Source organism: Haliotis rufescens, unplaced genomic scaffold (genome assembly GCF_023055435.1).
Source record: "Haliotis rufescens isolate VD_foot unplaced genomic scaffold, xgHalRufe1.0.p SCAF_11, whole genome shotgun sequence".
Classification (NCBI taxonomy): Eukaryota; Metazoa; Mollusca; class Gastropoda; order Lepetellida; family Haliotidae; genus Haliotis; species Haliotis rufescens.
Genome location: NW_025963791.1, coordinates 8,432,653 through 8,451,693, shown reverse-complemented (window position 1 = coordinate 8,451,693; position 19,041 = coordinate 8,432,653). Strand labels below are relative to the sequence as shown.

Genomic DNA, 19,041 nt, shown 5'->3' with positions numbered 1-19,041 from the left:
ATATGAATGCAGTTGGCTTCGTTTCCCTTATAACTCTCACAGGTAATTTAAATCACAAGAGTGATTGAGTGAGTTGGTTTCAAAACACTGCTTTCTTAATTATACAGCAGTGATGCAGATATGTTGACACAGATTCTTGGATGTTGACCACTTCGGTGGTGGGGAGACCAAACTGTAAGGGTATGGTGTATACAAACCAGGGATCGTTAATTTGGGATTTAAACCCATGATCAGTTAACACTGGCCCAGCTATGGGAAACAATTCCTCACCTGGGCCATCAGTAACTCAAATATCGAAGAAATATTTGTCATAAACATTAAAAGTGCATTTTCATCAAATATAATTGATTTTGTTTTTATATATTCTGCAATGAAAAGGTGGCGGGGCAAGCAGAAAAAGGGGATTTAATATTGCATTCAAGGTTATTGCACTTACATAGCAATGTGCATGCAGATGTCTGTTTGGCTGCTTGTACTGGTGCAGACTAGTTCTGGTTTTATAATGCTAGCCCAATCAGGTACCATACCACAGTGTAACATGGACACCCCAGACAGTGTGCTGACTCCGAGCCAACCAGTCCTCGTTTTATCCCCTTAATGCTGAGCACCAGGCAGGGTAACAACAAGTAGTCTTTCCACATCTTTCGGTATGAGTGAGTGGGTGAGTTGGGTTTAACGCCGCTTTTAACGGTATTCCAGTTATATCGCGGCGCGTCAGCTTAAGGCCAGACACGGCACCTTAAATTAACATAATTGCTTCAATATGTCAAAATCGAGATTTTGATTTTTTTCGCATATATAATACATGTACTTTGTGATGCAACATGTTTTTTACGATATTGTGTACATTTACTGAATAAAAAACGTTATTAAAATCATAATGTGTGGTATTGTTTTTAAATATGATCGTAATCAATGTGGAAAAACCTGAACTTTCACCCATGACAACGCCCCCGCAGCTGTAACGAACCCCTTCATGTTATACATCGATAGAAAGCTGATCGTTTCCGCCATCTTTCTGTGCAAAAACATTCTAAAAATAGATATTCCACGTGAGGCTATCGTCGGTTTTTCCCGCGAGACATTCGTACGTAAATTACCATTTAAGGAGAAATATCCCGTAATGCAACATTCGGGAATATTCGTTCGATCCAAATAAAGTAAAACGTATCCCACAATGCACCATTCGGCTTAGCAACAAAACACCGGTCTTTTCCGGTAGGTATACAAAATGGCGGCTGCTTTGCGAAAAGATTGACAGGCAAACATCGTTTTTGATATTTTCTTAACTGAAAATTGTTGTATTTTTTTAAAATGAGGTCAAAACACGGGTCACAACACGCCTATGTTAGAATAGGAGGCGAAGGGCAAGTCAGTTGAAGCAGGCACGTTCGAAATGCGGTGTTAGAGTTACGACCCGTGTTGACAGCGCGATCATCCCTGTGTCAGATTCTGACAGCTTGGACGTTTTAGATGCATCGGAATCATCCGGGGACCACGCCGTTGGGGAAAACATCCCCGTTGGAGACAATGAAGGTGAGAATTCTTTTTTATTGAATGCAACTTCACGCAGCGACATAAAACTATCAAAATTTAAAGCTGCTGAAAATATCAAATCTCCCGTGCTTGACAGTGATGAACCAAAACCTCAATGGATGTTAATTGACATGAGACAAATGAATTTATTTTTTCAAGAGATTGAATGCCTATCATGTCACGAACAGGGGTCTTTGTTGTTTGAAAAGAGTGACAATTTTGATAGATTTGGATTTGCTGTAAACGTTATGTTGACATGTCAAAAGTGTCAGATGTGTGTTGCCAAAAATTACACTTCACAAAGGTAAGGTAATCAATCTGGTACCAATCCCTTTCAGGTCAATGACATTTTTATGCTCTGTCAGAGGTAGGACTTGGTCATGCTGCAATGAAAATGTTTTGTCTGGGTTTTGGAATGGAAGGTCTCCATCCTAAGACATTTCAACAAAAACAAAACATTCTTTCACAGGTTGTTGTTGAAAATACTAAGGAAGTTTTGTCAACATCAGACATTGTCTCGATGCAGAAATTGCAGAAAAGATGGTACCTGTGTATCAAAGAATGTCTGATGAAAACCTCCTTAAGAGGATGGTGAAAGGCAAGACACAGAATGCTAATGAATGCTTGCATTCCGTGATCTAGTCCCGTTGTCCGAAGACCGTCTTTGTGGGTGCAAGGCGGTTGCATCGGGCAGTGGCGTCTGCAATAGCTTCGTTCAATGAGGGTACATGTCACATTACTCAGGTAATTAACAAGCTTGCAATAGAAGCTAATGAAATAACAGCAGCTTCTATTGAAAGACTTGATAATGTGAGAACCCTCAAAGCAAGGAAGCAAAGCCAGGAGATATCTAAGATAGAACGTAGTGCAAAGTGGGAGGCTAAAAAAAGGGACCGAGTTCATGTTGAGGCAGCTGAAGGCTTGTTGTATGGTGCTGGGGAGTTTTAAGTCCTGTTATTTCTTTGTACATGCATTGTTTTATGTATCTTGAATACATCCCATCAGTAAACTAAGATTTTGTAAGTGTTTAATAGGTGCTGAAGGAAGAAAACCATATACAAACTTATTTCCTCATTTTCTCCATTAACGTCATTTTGGATCTTAGTGAACATAGATCTCAACCATTATTGGCCCGATTTGAATGAAATTTGGTGTACATATAGGCAGAGGATTACTTTACACAATAACAGAGAGACTTTTTAAAATTTGTTTGCCATTTCGATTTTAAAAAATAAATTATGGGTAAAAATCAACCTAAAAAATGTGAAATTTTGAAAAATTATTTTAAAAATATATACCAGTCTTTTTTCAATTTTTCTCTCTGTCATTGTACCCAACACCATACAAGCTTTGTTATACAATTGAAATTATATAAATATCTTTATTGGTCTTAGAGAAAAACTGAAACTAATTTCAATCTTTTTCAGGCTTGCGGCGGCCATCTTGGATGTTTCCATGGCAACCGGTGGCAACATCACCTGGAAAAGACTCCATTTCAATTGTTAATATGTATACCTCAAAGATGTAACCAATTAAAACTAACAAATACTTGTGAAGCATTTTGTCAATTGTAAGGTGCAGTGTCTGGCCTTAATGTGGGAGGAAAGCCCGAAGTGATGCAGGTCTCAGACGTTTACCACTTCGGTGAAACCCACGAGCATGGGTATGGTGCTGACAAACCTAGAAACATAATCGAGGTGAACCGGGATTCGAACCCACAATCATAGGTTTCTGGCGTGCCCAAGGGACACAACTCTTCACAGTGAATAGCGGTGCCTTAGACGACTGGGCCACCCGTGCCCCCTTCTTTCAGTATGATGCATATGGGGATCCTACCACCCACCTTCAGCTCTCTGGCAGATTTCTATCCACTAGACGACTAAGGTGGTCTGCAATGCAAAGAAAGTACTTACTCAGAATTTGAGTTATTATCACTTCCTGAAAATGATCTTGATCTGTGAAAGTCCCCAGTGAATGTTGAGAGTGGGCCAGCGCTTCTGTCGCTATAGGAGCTGGCCGGTGCATACACAACTGGCTGAGGGCTGGGGTCGTAGTACCGGCCATTGGCGAAGTAGCCAGCGTTAGTAACAACACGGGACCGGGATTTCACATTGTTCACTTTCTGCACAGATCCGGGTTTGGAAAGAACATTCTTATTTGAGCTATACAAGGTGGGATTGGTGGGTGTTCGGTTAATGGTAGCATATCCAATATTATTCATCTCAGGCAAGGGCACAGGGACACTGCTGTAGTAGCCGGAGGTGTTGCTGGAGCTGAGGGGGTGTCCGGGCTGATCCTTGCCCACAGGTGTAGCGTAGACAGGGGAGTTCATGTGCTCCAAGTCCACGTCGATGTAGGAGATTCTACTGATGGGACCCTCCATAGGTTCTGCTGACACATTCTGCTCTTCCTGTAGGAGAAAAGGTGAAAAAAGTTATAGACACATTACTTGTAAATGAATTTTATGGTCCTAACCGTATGTTCAACACGTCTAATGATAAATGCCTTATGACCTTTTTCACGCCAACTAAGTTGGTTATTTGTCTAAAATCATATATTTCCACCTGTATCTCACATTTCCTGATAATAAGCTCTCCAACTTATTTCCCCTACTCATCTTATATATCCAATATCCCCCAATCCCCATCCTCCACACTTACAAAATTTCCCAATACTAATTTCCCTAAATCTGCTGTGCCCACCACTCTACCTCCCATTACCCACATCACCCCTGCCCCCCTCACCCCCTACCATCAATCACATCCTCCAGTATCTGTTGTGCCCACCACTCTACCCCCATCCCAAGCACTGACCTGCCACAACCTGCAATCACTTACATCCTCCAGCATCCTCCACCACGCTACCTTCCATTCCCCGCCCTACCCCTGCCCCACCCCCTGCCACCACTCCCTGCCACCACTCACATCCTCCTGCTCTCTGTGGTCCTCCAGCATCTGTTGTGCCCACCACTCTACCCCCAATCCCTGCCCTACCCCTGCCCCACCCCCTGCCACCACTCACATCGTCCTGCTCTCTGTGGTCCCCCAGCATCTGTTGTGCCCACCACTCTACCCCCAATCCCTGCCCCACCCCCTGCTACCACTCCCATCCTCCTGCTCTCTGTGGTAACCCAGCATCTGCTGTGCCTACCACTCTACCCCCCCCATTCCCCACCCTACCCCTGCCCCACCCCCTGCTACCACTCCCATCCTCCTGCTCTCTGTGGTAACCCAGCATCTGCTGTGCCTACCACTCTACCCCCCATTCCCCGCCCTACCCCTGCCCCACCCCCTTCTACCACTCACATCGTCCTGCTCTCTGTGGTCCTCCAGCATCTGTTGTGCCCACTCTATCAGACCAAGGGCATCTGAAGGGATACTGACTGTGGGATCCTTCTTGTGGAGCAACACCAAGACTCGACACAACTGATGAATCACACCCCTGACACAGAAGAAACCAACACCACACTGTTAACAATGTCTTACATACGAAAAGAGTGAGTGTGTTAATTAGGAGATAAACATACTGTGTTTTCAATGTAGAGCTAGGTTACCTGTCGATTTAACCACGCTAAATTGAATTTGGAACCAAACAAGCAGCGTGAGGTTTCAAATGTTAAATTTAGCGCGGTTGAAAGAGTATACTGGCTCTTCAAGCCAACTTTCTTAAAACCTATTTTTCTTTTGACAAATTTTACGCCATTTTGACCTTAGTCCTTGACAATGACAAAATACTGTTAACAAGGTCTGCGATTGGCTTACGTTTCTATTTCCGTTTTGTAAACCAATTAGCGATGCCATTATGGACACGACATGGAAGAGAAACATCATGGGATACTTCAGTTTCCCGCTAGCTAGCACCGGAACCCAGCGAATATTGGATACACATTATCACATGGGTTTTGGGAGCGAGAGAAACTCGAAACAAAACAACAATAAGTTATGCGTAAAGCAAACTTTTTTTCAAAATGAAAAACGCGTAAGGGGATGCGTGTATGTTGTTTTTGCATCCAAATATTTTTCAGTATATATTTTTGTATAAGGGATGCCGTAATTGCAAACACTGACAATGAAATCATGCAAGTCATAGTGCATGACCACCCATTTCAGAAACCTTTTACAAGCACAGGTTACTGGGATACCAGTCATAATCTTACTGAGAAAGTCTGATTATGTGATTAAAGATCCTATTTCTCATGTTACCTAATGTTGTTAAATCAACTGTTGCTCTTTCTGTATCATTGCAAAGTCGTGATTTGGGATTTGAAACTTTACCACTTTGTCGCTCCTGACTTCCTTATGTGGAAACACATCTCAATTATGACTGCCAACAGGGAACAGAAACAACTGAAGCAGCCTACTTGTATGTCGGCACTCTTGGGTCGGACTGATCCATGCTGCGCAGCTTGCGGCGTATCTGACTCAGCACCATCATCAGCGTCTCTGTGTGAGGTCGCAACTCCTCCAACTGCTGCAGGTATACGTCAGAGTTGATCACATTCTGACGGACACTCAGCTGGCTCTCGCTCTCTGAAGAAACACAAACAGGACTTAGCTGTCTGTCTCTGTGTGCATAAACACAAAACAAACTCTCTTTCTGCCATAAGTAGTACATCTCATGATTCAAAATTTGAATATACCAAACAGACTGTTTCTTCAACTAAGACCCGGATCCTAATTCATTTCAGGTTTCTAACACTTTTAGATCCTGCCTTCATTAAAGCAGGCTCCTTATTCCAACCATTTTGTGGCGAGAAAGGGCACTTAATTTTTGTATACTTCATGGTATTCAAATCATTTTTGGGATATGACTCTGGCCTTATTAAAGGACTGGTTCCTATTTCAAATCACAGAGTCAATCGTTCCTCATACTCCCAATACAGTTGTTAATCTCTGTCTGATCTGAAACCTCTCATGTTAGAACAGTTTGCTAGGACTTCAAGTAATTTAAATACTTGATTCTCTAAATTTGACTTTTCACAGTTTCTTACCAAATCCCTTGTTGTCATAGACAGGAAACTGAAAACAAAAATAACATCATTGTTAATCAAAGTTATTTGTATTAATACAAATTATAGTATTTAATGACTATGTGATTCTTTACACTTTAAAAATTAATATCTAAAGCCAATTCCAAAACAATATACTTTAAAAATTACAAAATAGCAAAAGGCACTACTTCAGTATGTGACGGATACATTTTTCAAGTTTCGATCAAATATGCTGAATGGTTTTCGAAACGAACCCCATCCCCAATGGAGTCTATGTCCAACTTCTTTCCATAAAAAGTTTAAAAAATAAAAATTTGGAAAATCCCAAAATATCAAAAGCTACCAATTCAGTATGTGACTGATAGATTTGCCAAGTTTCGATCAAATAATACACTGAATGGTTTCCGCGTTCTGCCCCGGAAAAAGGAAATGATTATGGACAGACGGACAGAGTCTATTGGAGTCAGTTTTCTAGGGATATCTTGAGAGCCCAAGTATAGATTTATGAAACCGATCGCTTAAACATTTTGTAATTTGAAAAGTAATCATCGTTGCCAAGAGATGACACATTTTCATATTAAACATAAATACACATTTCAAGTGGTCCTGAGCTTTGAGACAGTATGAATATCTCATGTCCTCACGTGAGGACAAAGCCCCTGTCCTGCAACGTCCATAACGCATCATGAACACTATCCCTTACTGGACATAGTTTTCATCATTAATGTCAGCCTTGTTAATGATTCACTCACCTGTTTAACTTTGCCCATCTCAAGTTCTCTTGATTTATAATTCTTCTCTTGAAGATTGACATTCCTCCTGAAAGCAGAGAAATGTCAACAGGATTAAGAGAATGAATGCTGTCAACATTATGCAGAAGATATCATGTGGTTAAATAAATAGTTCTTCACTTCTCTATACCATGTATACCACATGTGTGAATAGTCATGACTCACCGAAATGCAAAATCTCCTCCGACACAATCTGTCCTAACACACATAATTTTCACTGACATACTCTGTCCCAACACACATAATCTCCTCGGACACAATCTGTCCCAACACACATAATCTCTTCCGACACAATCTGTCCCAACACCCATAATCTCCTCGGACACAATCTCTCCCAACACACATAATCTTCACTGACACAATCTCTCCCAACACACATAATCTCCTCGGACACAATCTGTCCCAACACACATAATCTTCACTGACACAATCTCTCCCAACACACATAATCTCCTCCAACGCAATCTCTCCCAAAACACATAATCTCCTCTGACACAATCTGTCCCAACACACATAATCTCCTCCGACGCAATCTGTCCCATCACACATAATCTCCTCTGACACAATCTGTCCCAACACACATAATCTCCTCGGACACAATCTGTCCCAACACACATAATCTCCAGTGACACAATCTGTCCTAACACACATAATTTTCACTGACATAATCTGTCCCAACACACATAGTCTCCTCTGACACAATCTCTCCCAACAGACATAATCTCCTCGGACACAATCTCTCCCAACACACATAATCTCCTCTTACACAATCTGTCCCAACACACATAATCTCCTCTGACACAATCTCTCCCAACACACATAATCTCCTCTGACACAATCTGTCCCAACACACATAATCTCCTCTGACACAATCTCTCCCAACACACATAATCTCCTCTGACACAATCTGTCCCAACACACATAATCTCCTCGGACACAATCTGTCCCAACACACATAATCTCCTCGGACACAATCTGTCCTAACACACATAATCTCCTCGGACACAATCTGTCCCAACACACATAATCTCCACTGACACAATCTGTCCCAACACCCATAATCTCCTCGGACACAATCTGTCCCAACACACATAATCTCCTCGGACACAATCTGTCCCAACACACATAATCTTCACTGACACAATCTGTCCCAACACACATAATCTCCTCGGACACAATCTCTCCCAACACACATTATCTTCACTGACACAATCTCTCCCAACACACATTATCTCCTCGGACACAATCTCTCCCAACACACATTATCTTGACTGACACAATCTCTCCCAACACAAATAATCTCCTCTGACACAATCTCTCCCAACACACATAATCTCCTCGGACACAATCTCTCCCAACACACATAATCTCCTCGGACACAATCTCTCCCAACACACATAATCTCCTCGGACACAATCTCTCCCAACACACATAATCTCCTCGGACACAATCTCTCCCAACACACATTATCTTCACTGACACAATCTCTCCCAACACACATAATCTCCTCGGACACAATCTCTCCCAACACACATTATCTTGACTGACACAATCTCTCCCAACACACATAATCTCCTCGGACACAATCTCTCCCAACACACATAATCTCCACTGACACAATCTCTCCCAACACACATAATCTTCTCGGACACAATCTCTCCCAACACACATAATCTCCTCGGACACAATCTCTCCCAACACAAATAATCTCCACTGACACAATCTCTCCCAACACACATAATCTTCTCGGACACAATCTCTCCCAACACACATAATCTCCACTGACACAATCTCTCCCAACACACATAATCTTCTCGGACACAATCTCTCCCAACACACATAATCTCCTCGGACACAATCTCTCCCAACACACATTATCTCCTCAGACACAATCTCTCCCAACACAAAATGACTTAGTGGGCAGGATCTCCTACACCCGAAGCAGAACTGACCTTGTTTTCCTCAGATGGCAGCACACGGCCAAGGTGATGATGAAACAGAGCAACACAGCTGCTGCCACTCCCGCTACGATGGGGATGATGATATCCTTTGTGTCATTGGATTCTGCAACATAATGTTTCCTTCGTCATAAGCCATTTTAAATGTCACAACTACGACAACTCATACATTCATAAGATGAACTCTCGACATTGATCAACCTGATTAAGTATGGTTGTACCACAAAGGAATTGATAGATGCTGCGATATTAACAAATAGTTTGCTGTCTACTGATTCTGATAAAAATGAGATCTTTATTAAATACTTAAGGCTGTGATACATTCCTGTGGATTTTTTATACACCCTTTTGTTTCTGAGCACAATGGCATTTACATCCTAAAGCACCAGTACTATTGAGGGAATATCTGTGTTTTGTTTTGGTTTTTCCTTTGTTAAAATAGATATATTTATGTATCAAGGTGGTAAAGAAACGGAGCCAAATCATCTTAGTAAGCAGACACAACTACCCCTGCATCCTCAATTTGACTGGGTAGTCAAAGTTTGCTCTGGGTTCACTTGACTCAACCTTGATGAATTTGCTACGTTCTATTCCAAAAACATGAAAGAAAATTACCAGGTAACATATATATAACTCTTTTTATGTGGCAGCTTTCCACAAGGCACTAGGAAAATACTCCAATGAGATTGGACAATCAGAGGTTCCAAATGACAATAGTGAGTTGAGTGAGTTTGGTTTTACGCTGCTTTTAGCAATATTCCAACAATATCACGGCGGGGGACACCAGAAATGGGCTTCACACATTGTGCCCATGTCGGGATTCAAACCCGGATATTCGGCGTGACGAGCAAACGCTTTAACCACTAGGCTACCCGACCTCCCCCCAAATGACAATAACCACCCCTGGTTGAAAGAGCTGATCTAATGGCTGTATCACCATGGAAGCTAATACATATAGAAAAGTGCTTTTTTCTAAATGATCGTCAATAAACATATTAAAATAACAATTTGTATAATCATAGTTTGCTAATTGAAGTGTTGCACTTACTACAATACTTGGTTCCATGTTCAATTTAGCATGGTTAAACCTCCAGGTAATTTAGCTTTACATTGAAAACACCTCATATATTTATCTCATACTTAACCTAGCCATTGGGCAATAGTTGGGGCACAATTATCATATTGACTCAACCTGACAGCCAAATCCATTGTTAGCTCCCTATTATATACAATGGAAAGGGCTTTTTAATATCTCTGGCTGAACTCCACTGGCAGAACATCGATGGCCGCCATCAAGTACTGACCTGTGCAGACATTGCCGAGGAACGGCCCCTCTTCTGATATTTCTGCCTTGCCTTTACAAACAGAGACACAGCTTCTAGTATCTTTCAAGATGAAACTCACACATCTGAAAAATATGAATATTGATTGTTCAAAAACGTAGATAACATAAACATGGATCGAGGAAGTGGACTTCAAAGACTCTGTCATGACATTTTAGAATCATACATTATAACTGGTTTGCCTGTGGTAATGTCTGTGGCCTGGACATGTTCAACCATAATTTTGAAGGCTCCTCTTTCTCCAAACTTGTATGAAATTTCAAATACTGATTTAATTACTAAACATTTGTAGTCCCTTGTTGTGGGTCCTAGATAATCTAAAACCTACAATAATGACGTAATAATAGTGGTGTGTCGTGAGAACCAAACTTCGCAAGACTTGCTTCATCTTCTCTGAAGAGAACCATCTAAATAATGCTTACTGGGCATCTGTACCAGAAGATTTTATTGTCACATCCAGTAAACTACGTTTATAACGAACACGCTTATAACGAACTGACCGATATATAACAAACCTATTTTTTAGTCCCGGCCATTTGTTGTATATATAAAATATGTATATATGCTTATAACGAACTACGGTTATTATGAACTAAAATTTGTGGTCCCTTTGAGTTTGTTATAACCGTAGTTTACTCTATTTAAGTCATGAGAGACTTACAGTTTGATTGAATGAAAGCAAACATCCTCAGACTAAAACCAACTGTCACCAATCCCCGAATTCAACCTTTCAATCAACTGAAAATATACCTCAAGCTATCCCACATCACTCCTCACTAAACAGTTCTTTTGTCATTTTGTGATGGTGCAATGGGAATTTTGAGGTTCATAATTCTATTTAGAAACATGTAAATGCATTCTGTTTCGAAGTAAATTACAGGTATCAGATCTACGTAATAAAAAAAAAAGTAGGTTCATCTTCTGAATGGACGTAACACATAACATAAAGAAAGAGTGAAACTTATTCACCTCATACAGACATCAGCTGATGAGCACTCAACACAGTCTTTCACACCGGAGCAGCTTTCTGAAAAATAGACAATAACAAAGATAAGCTGACTTAATGGATTGGCATTCTAGAAGTTGGTGAGTAAATAAGAAAAAAACTCAACTTTATGGATGACAACTTCTGGTAAATTGCATTTAGTGACATTTTAATGTAGAGTCTAACACCATTATCAAGTCACATGAGTGAGTGAGTTTGGCTTAAGTCCCCTTTGAAAAGTACTTCAGTTATTTTGGTCGGATTCATTTCTTTACCACCTTGAGTCGAAAATGGCAATCTTAACAAAAGAAAACAGATACAAATATACTTCGACAGTATTCCTGAAGTTTTCAAGATACAGAAATCAGATCGCTTTGCTAGCTCAGACCAAGAATTTAAAAGCTTTGACATGGATTTGTGTCAGATCTTCACAAAGAGGCATCGTATTGAAGAAAAAGATCTCACACAAATGAGATTGGCGAAAATCTTTACTCACTATTCAAACAATCTTTGCCACTACTGTGAAGGACGTAGCCGGAGGTACAGTAGCACTGGGAGCTTGTCGTGTTACAAGTCGACTTCCAGCCACAGTCAGCAGTCTTGGAGCAGTTCTTTCCTGACAGTGACAATATAGCAAATAGTTTAATCGAAGTGGATAGAGTTATTGATGGCGATAAACCAATCAGATAAAGTTGGTATCAAAATCCAATAAATAGTCAATGAGGTTACCTTGTAGAAACTATTAATCTCTATGCATCAATTCAATGTCTGATTTATCTCAATAAACCATTGACTCATGTCCCCAATAAGTTAATAAGCGGTATACATACCACTGAGTGAATTTTAACAGTATTCCAGTTATATATGTCAGCTTAATGTGGGAGGAAAGCCCAAAGTGGTGCAGGTCTCAGACGTTTACCACTTCGGTGAAACCCACGAGCACAGGTATGGTGCTGACAAACCTAGAAACATAATCGTTGCGTACCAGGATTCGAACCCACAATCATAGGTTTCTGGTGTACCCAAGGGACGCAACTCTGCACAGCGAATCATACATACCACTGAGTGCAGCTGACACAACTTGAGAGGCCGAGACGCTGAAGAAGCTGACTATCACCACTGTGGCTATGTGACTCTTCATCTTCGTTCACAACAAACCCAGCATCTCAGCATCTCTGGAGAAAATACACATCATCATCATCATCATCATCATCATCATCATCATCATCATCATTCATGGAATAAGGCAAAAAAATAAATACCACTCACCAGGTGAATTTATATCTGTTTGTTTCTATTTCATTTTAACTATCATCTAATTGGTACAGTGCTAATGTAAGAGGGAAGTTGGTTGACTAACTAAACAAAAATTAATCTGGAATAATAATTTAATTTAATAGTAAATTAGTCGTAAACCTTTTCCCAATTCACTATAATGGCATTCCCACAGACCAACACAAAAATATAAACGTCACTGCATTTGGGGTTTGAGGGAAAATGCCAAGATTCTTGTAATGGCTGCTTGCACACTGGAGCAGGGATGATACCAGGAGAATAAGGAATGTGTCTCATGCTGGGAAAGAGGTGGATCGTTGATGCTAATTATCTTCCTTTGTACATTGCTCCACAAGCTCCTTCCCAGCAAGTGACACCTTCGCTACACTCTCGGTAACAACGCTGCAACCAGTGTGGCTGAAGCCATTACAAGAATCTTGAAATTTGCCTTTTAAGTGTAGGATATGGTCCGAAAAGTAACGATTATTTTTGCACGTGGGATCAGTTCGAGGCCGTCAGGCCGAGAACTTGCCCCACGTGCAAAAATAATCGTGACTTTGAGGACTATATCCAACTTAAAACAAACTCCCATTCAAAATACATATTAAACTAATGTCCACCCAATATGCACGTGCATATATAATGGAGGGTCGTTCTTGTTTATGCTGAATCGATTGAAACTGCGCGCATGAACGCGCTAAAGTTCGAGCAAAACTATTGGAGGTCTCGTCTAATATGAGCGCGGAAAAGCACGTGCGATTTCTCATTTAGCTTTCAGTCTTTGTACGTGATGAACATTCATTACACGAGCTCGAACCAGGCAGCAACTAACTCAGATTTTGAAAGACTCATTAATGCTCATATTGAAATACTTGACGTGGCTGTACCAGATTTTGATGTGGGTAAAAGTGATATCTTGGAATCAGATGAGTTGTCTGGAAATGATACAGATTTGGTGGAACTCTCTCAACACGTAGAAGCAAGTATTCCCCAGGCCATACAAATTCCCGTTACAACTCATAACATTGATGACGCAGATAGTATTTGGAATTCCTAACCGTTTAGCAAGCCTGTGTCAGAGCAAGATCTTCAAAGTCTAAATTGTAATTCGGCTTTTTCTCAGAACACAGAAAACAAGAGTAGATAGGCCGTCGACGTCTTCCAAGCGCAGGTCAAGGAAAGACAATCCCATTGGTTACGTGATGACGTCGTGTTAAACCCCGACAGTATTGCTCTTTCGCATCGTGAAACAGATATTAATAAAAAATCTCATGCGTTTCTTGGTGGAAGTACGAAACCTAAAGGGCGAAAAATATCGGGGAAATACATCATATGAACTGATCGCAATCGCCTCATCGCAATACTATCGCCGAAAATATCCAGATTAACGTTAACGAGTCTCCTTATTTCAAGGGGATGAGAAACGTCTTGGATGCTCGAAAGAAGTCATTAGTTAAGCAGGGTATTGGCATTTAGAAAAGACAGGCAAATGTTGTTTCTGTCAGAAATCATGGTAGTTTTATAGTGTTAACACAAATACAGGACGGTTCCTGTATTTGGGGTTTAGTGCCCTTTTGGGATCTGCCGCCTCTGGTCCTGCTATCTCAACTTCGAAAACGTTGACATCCACTGCCTCTACATCGGCTGAGGCAATGTTGACAGCTACAGCGGTGACCTGTGAAGATCCGGGGTAGTATAGGTCTTCAGCAACCCATGCTTGCTGTAAAAGGCGACTATGCTTGTCGTAAAAGGTGGCTAACGGGATCGAGTTGTCAGGATATCAATCACTGGATCGTCTGGTCCAGACTCGATTATTTTCAGACCGCCGTCATATAGCTGGAATATTGCTGAGTGCGGCGTAAAACAACAAACCAACCAACCAACCTACAGCGGTTCTGGATGAAACATCAACTCTCGCAGTAACTTAATCAACTACAGCTGAGAGTGCAGCACAAAAATCAATGAAACTCGTATTACCAGATTGGGCAACTTTGCCGTCGTCTTTCTGAAATAAATATATTTCTAATGTGTCTCCGTTTCATTTGCCTCAGATGTCGGAAATCATGGTAGTTTTATAGTGTAACTCGGAGTCAAGCGCCCTTTTTAAATACAGAATTTCAGTGATATCACGACGGCATATTACATTTCAGAAGAAAAGCCTGCAAAACCAGGTTATGTGTTGCAGGGTAACGTGCGAACGTCGACTGGTACATGCAAACCAATGGGGAGCGTAGTTCCTTAACTGATTGAGCGGGTGCGTTTCTACGTTTTGTCTATCAAAGATCACAAACACGGTTCGACTGACATGATCGGGTAATGGAGTTTAGAACTATTGGAGGTTGAACATTAGTTGATAACTATTGGAGGGTGAACATTAGTTGATAACTATTGGAGGGTGAACATTAGTTGTTAACTATTGGAGAGTTTATCTGCAATACACCGACTACTGGAGGATTACAGTATGAATGTGCATGACCAAGTTCACACAAACATTCATGCGACTTTGTTTTAACCCCAAATCTAGTAACGTTTATACTTCTGTTTTTGTTTTGGGGAATGCCATCACAGTTATTTTTCAAAAGATTTACAACTGACCATATTTCCAGGATGAATTAACCTTTTCATTTGTTTGATTGGATTGGTCAAGATTGCAGACGAATCCATAAGTTGGAAAGTCAACCAACTTCTCCCTTACACTCTTACTATACCAATTACATGATAGTTGTAATGAAAAAGAAATTCAAATTGACAAACAAAGAAAACAATTTAGTAGGGGTAAGAGTATTTGGCGTCATGGCAGTCATCACTTGTTTGTAAACAAAACGGTCAGTCAGGTGCGAGTTCAACTCCAAGCATGGTTGTAGCCATCTATCACAGTGGGGAGCTTTGACTGGTGGCAGCTACAGTATAGAGAGGAGGAGGCTATGTTACATCCTTGTGTTAATTATCTCCCTTTGATTATTGTTCATGCTTGTTAACATATCACCAGGTTCAATAATATTAGGCAGTTGTGTCCTTAGTTTAAGTGACGAATAACTATTCAAATGACTGTGATATCATGATCATGTAACACCCAACTTTTTTAGATGACTAAAGTTAATCTATCACTGTCATAACAAGCAAATCAGTTAAGGTAATAATATTATTAACATTGGTTTAGGCATCTGCCCACCAAAAAATAAATCAGAAGTGGAAAATAATAAATCTAAAAAGCACTGAACTTCCGATGTTCCACCAAACATGACCATACACATTTACACATTTTCTGTGTATTTTTTGTGTAAATGTGCAAGACCCACAACATCAGCTTGACATGATGTCCATGGCAAATTATTCTGATGAAAAACTTTGTATTTACGTCATTTTCAATTTATTTTTAAAACCCATCTACCAACATGTCCAACTAAGCTATTTTTCACAAATAATCTCTAAAATAAAAAAATATAGTCTGCCCAAACTATGTACACAGTGTTAGAAATGGGCATTAGTCCCACAGACCTTGCTAAACTGCCCAATAGTTAAGGTATCGTAAGGACTAGTAGAAATTTTGCCTCTTTTTTTTAAGGTTTTACTGTATGTTATCATTATAAGGACTAGAAGACTAATAGTAGTTTCTATCGCTGGTATACAAAATCAATAATTATATGGAAACATATAAACCTGCTCCACCATGTGTAAACATATTCTGATTGTGCAGCAGTTGCCATGCTAAGCGAACAAAACCATCATATTCATTTCTTTTAGAGTTTGTGCTTTCATATGTAGCCATGCTCACAACAAACATTGACTTAAGATCTCTATGGCAACAGAGCGATATGTCATACCGTGATCTGGTGTAGTCATTTCTTTCAGTTCCCTTAAAAGGCTGAAATGCCCATTAACAGAGCTGGAGATAGGTCTCATGTACATACATACACTGATACATGTTGTATATGCTGTCCCATGGTATGATCTTGGGGTTAAACGAAGGGAGGCATTCACAGGTTAGATCACTCAAATACTCAATATTATTCATATTTCAGTTAGAATTGTCACAAATACTTATGATATCTTGCAACTGATTTCTTTAACACATATTCCAGAATGGCATTTTCCCCATGACCAAATATGCTTAATCCTTTATGTAATGGACAAAATATGAAACATAATTTAAAGAAGTTGTACAATTTACAGACAGGCACAAATATAGGTTGATACAAGAATTGGCACCAAAACACTCTCAGCCCAGATATATTTATGCGCATTTGTGTATCTTCTTCATCATGTTTAATTATTATTTACTTGGAATTTTCTGGCCACTATATGATGTGTTCTATTGTTTTACTGTGTTGACACTAGGACATTAAGTCAGTCGTTTTGAATTGATAGTCTTGCAATACGTGACACGAGATATAACGTTACCACCGTGTGACAACTGAGAGAACTCAGGTGGACAGTATGCTGGGATTCAAGTTCAACAAGGTAAGCAGATACAAATACCAGAAAGACATTACCTTTGACATGTGTGTGTGTACTAATGTCAACATATCTAGACAGACAAAATGTAATTTTTGACATAATTGTAGGTTGACAATTCTGAAGGAACCTGTAGTCTGCATGTTTACACTTAGCCATAAAAAATCACCACTTATCATGTGATGCAATTTTGTTATGTATGGAAAGTGAGTTGGACCATCTCCTGTTTTTGTGAAATTAGAAATGTGAGACATAAACAGAAATCCCAAATGTAAGTTATATTTAAGGTTTTGATGGATGGTCTGCCGACTGAGAGAGGAAAATACCACCAATATCCTTCCAAGATCACGACGGGGGACACCAGTAGTGGGCTTCACACATTGTACCCATGTAGGGAATTGAACCCTGGCCTTCAGCATGACGGTGAGGTGAGGTGAAATGGGGTTTAACGTCACGTCCAAGATTATTGCACTTTTATAGCGACGTGCATGTACGTGTGTGTGTTTGTGTGGCTGCTTGTACTCGTCCAGACTGATGCTGATTTATAGTGCTAGCTCACTGAGATACCATGCCGCAGTTTAACATGAATACCCCACTCAGACACAGTATACTGACTCCGAGCCGACCAGTCCTTGTTTTAGCCCCTTAATGCCGAGCGCCAGACAGGGTAACAACAAGTACCATCTATTAACGTCTTTTGGTATGACGCGGCCGGGGATCGAACCCCGAACCTTCCGCTCTCCGGGCGGACGCTCTACCACGAGACCACGGAGGGGGTCTTCAGCATGACGAGCAAACCCTTTAACCACTAGACGACCCCACCGCCCCTGATTACATGAGGACAATACTTTCAAGTGTATATGATATACTTGACAATATTACTATTATATCAGAGATACATACAAGTCAACATTATCAAATTCTACAATATCATCTGCTGTGTCAGGAAAAGATGTGAACAATAAAATAATTATAGATAACTACAACCATTCATTATTACATTGGTCTACGGTGATTAAAATCAATTATCGATGTAATGGACCAAAGGACTCAATAGTCAAACTTGATGTGAACACAAGTGCATGTCACCTCCTCCCCATAAACAGGATATCAATGACACATTCTCCAATGAATATGCACCGTACCTACACCTATGCATGAGCATTTGGTAAATAATTCGAATTTAGGGGGAATTAGATTTAATCTGCAGTGGTTGCCGCATCTTCCCCTGTGCAGAGGGCAAAATACGTTTGTAAACATTGCCGAGCAACATCTTAATCTACCCAACATTTAACATTCCTTTCTCAACTAAAATAGACTGAGCTACTAGAGCACTGAAAATACAGACAGGGCTATCTAAAGCTCCTTAAACAAATCAAACCTGAGCGTTTTGTTGAATAGTAGTGATATAGACTTGTGTCACGTTCATCCGTGCCACTTATCTCACTCTGGGGAGAGGGAACTTTCAGACAGGTTCTCGCGAATAACAAATAAGATATGGGGGACGACAGTTTCATATAAAAGCAAACTCACAACTTTGTTTACATCTACTTTCTTGTTAAAATATGTTCATGTGGTTGGAAAATATTTATTGAAATCATATAAAATTATCTAAAATGAAAAATGACAAATGTTTTTGTCTCACACGATCCAAATGTAACGTAATTCGGTAACGGTAATCCTGGGCTTGTAAGCAGTAGTATAATTG

General features: G+C 40.3%; 1 protein-coding gene and 1 long non-coding RNA gene across 3 annotated transcripts in view; one reads left to right on the top strand and one right to left on the bottom strand.

The window, feature by feature from the left end:
* LOC124151746 overlaps positions 1 to 19,007 on the bottom strand; it is a 31,202-nt gene extending 12,195 nt beyond the window's left edge. Inside the window, exons 1-11 of one of the 2 annotated variants that reach the window (XM_046524363.2) lie at positions 18,979 to 19,007; positions 12,663 to 12,778; positions 12,100 to 12,219; positions 11,588 to 11,645; positions 10,580 to 10,683; positions 9,270 to 9,381; positions 7,279 to 7,345; positions 6,527 to 6,554; positions 5,897 to 6,065; positions 4,842 to 4,977; positions 3,450 to 3,946 (exon numbers count right to left, since the gene is read on the bottom strand). In XM_046524363.2, coding sequence (XP_046380319.1) covers positions 3,450 to 3,946; positions 4,842 to 4,977; positions 5,897 to 6,065; positions 6,527 to 6,554; positions 7,279 to 7,345; positions 9,270 to 9,381; positions 10,580 to 10,683; positions 11,588 to 11,645; positions 12,100 to 12,219; positions 12,663 to 12,744 — 1,373 coding nt within the window. In that variant the 5' untranslated portion in view covers positions 12,745 to 12,778; positions 18,979 to 19,007. Of the gene's footprint in view, positions 1 to 3,449; positions 3,947 to 4,841; positions 4,978 to 5,896; positions 6,066 to 6,526; positions 6,555 to 7,278; positions 7,346 to 9,269; positions 9,382 to 10,579; positions 10,684 to 11,587; positions 11,646 to 12,099; positions 12,220 to 12,662; positions 12,779 to 18,714; positions 18,819 to 18,978 lie in introns of those variants that run through there. The other variant, XM_046524362.2, reaches the window with a different exon arrangement.
* On the top strand, positions 702 to 3,132 carry LOC125377968. The gene is made up of 2 exons (XR_007219922.1): positions 702 to 1,536; positions 2,964 to 3,132. It is a non-coding gene; the product is annotated as an uncharacterized LOC125377968 (long non-coding RNA).
* Positions 19,008 to 19,041: the final 34 nt, after the last annotated feature.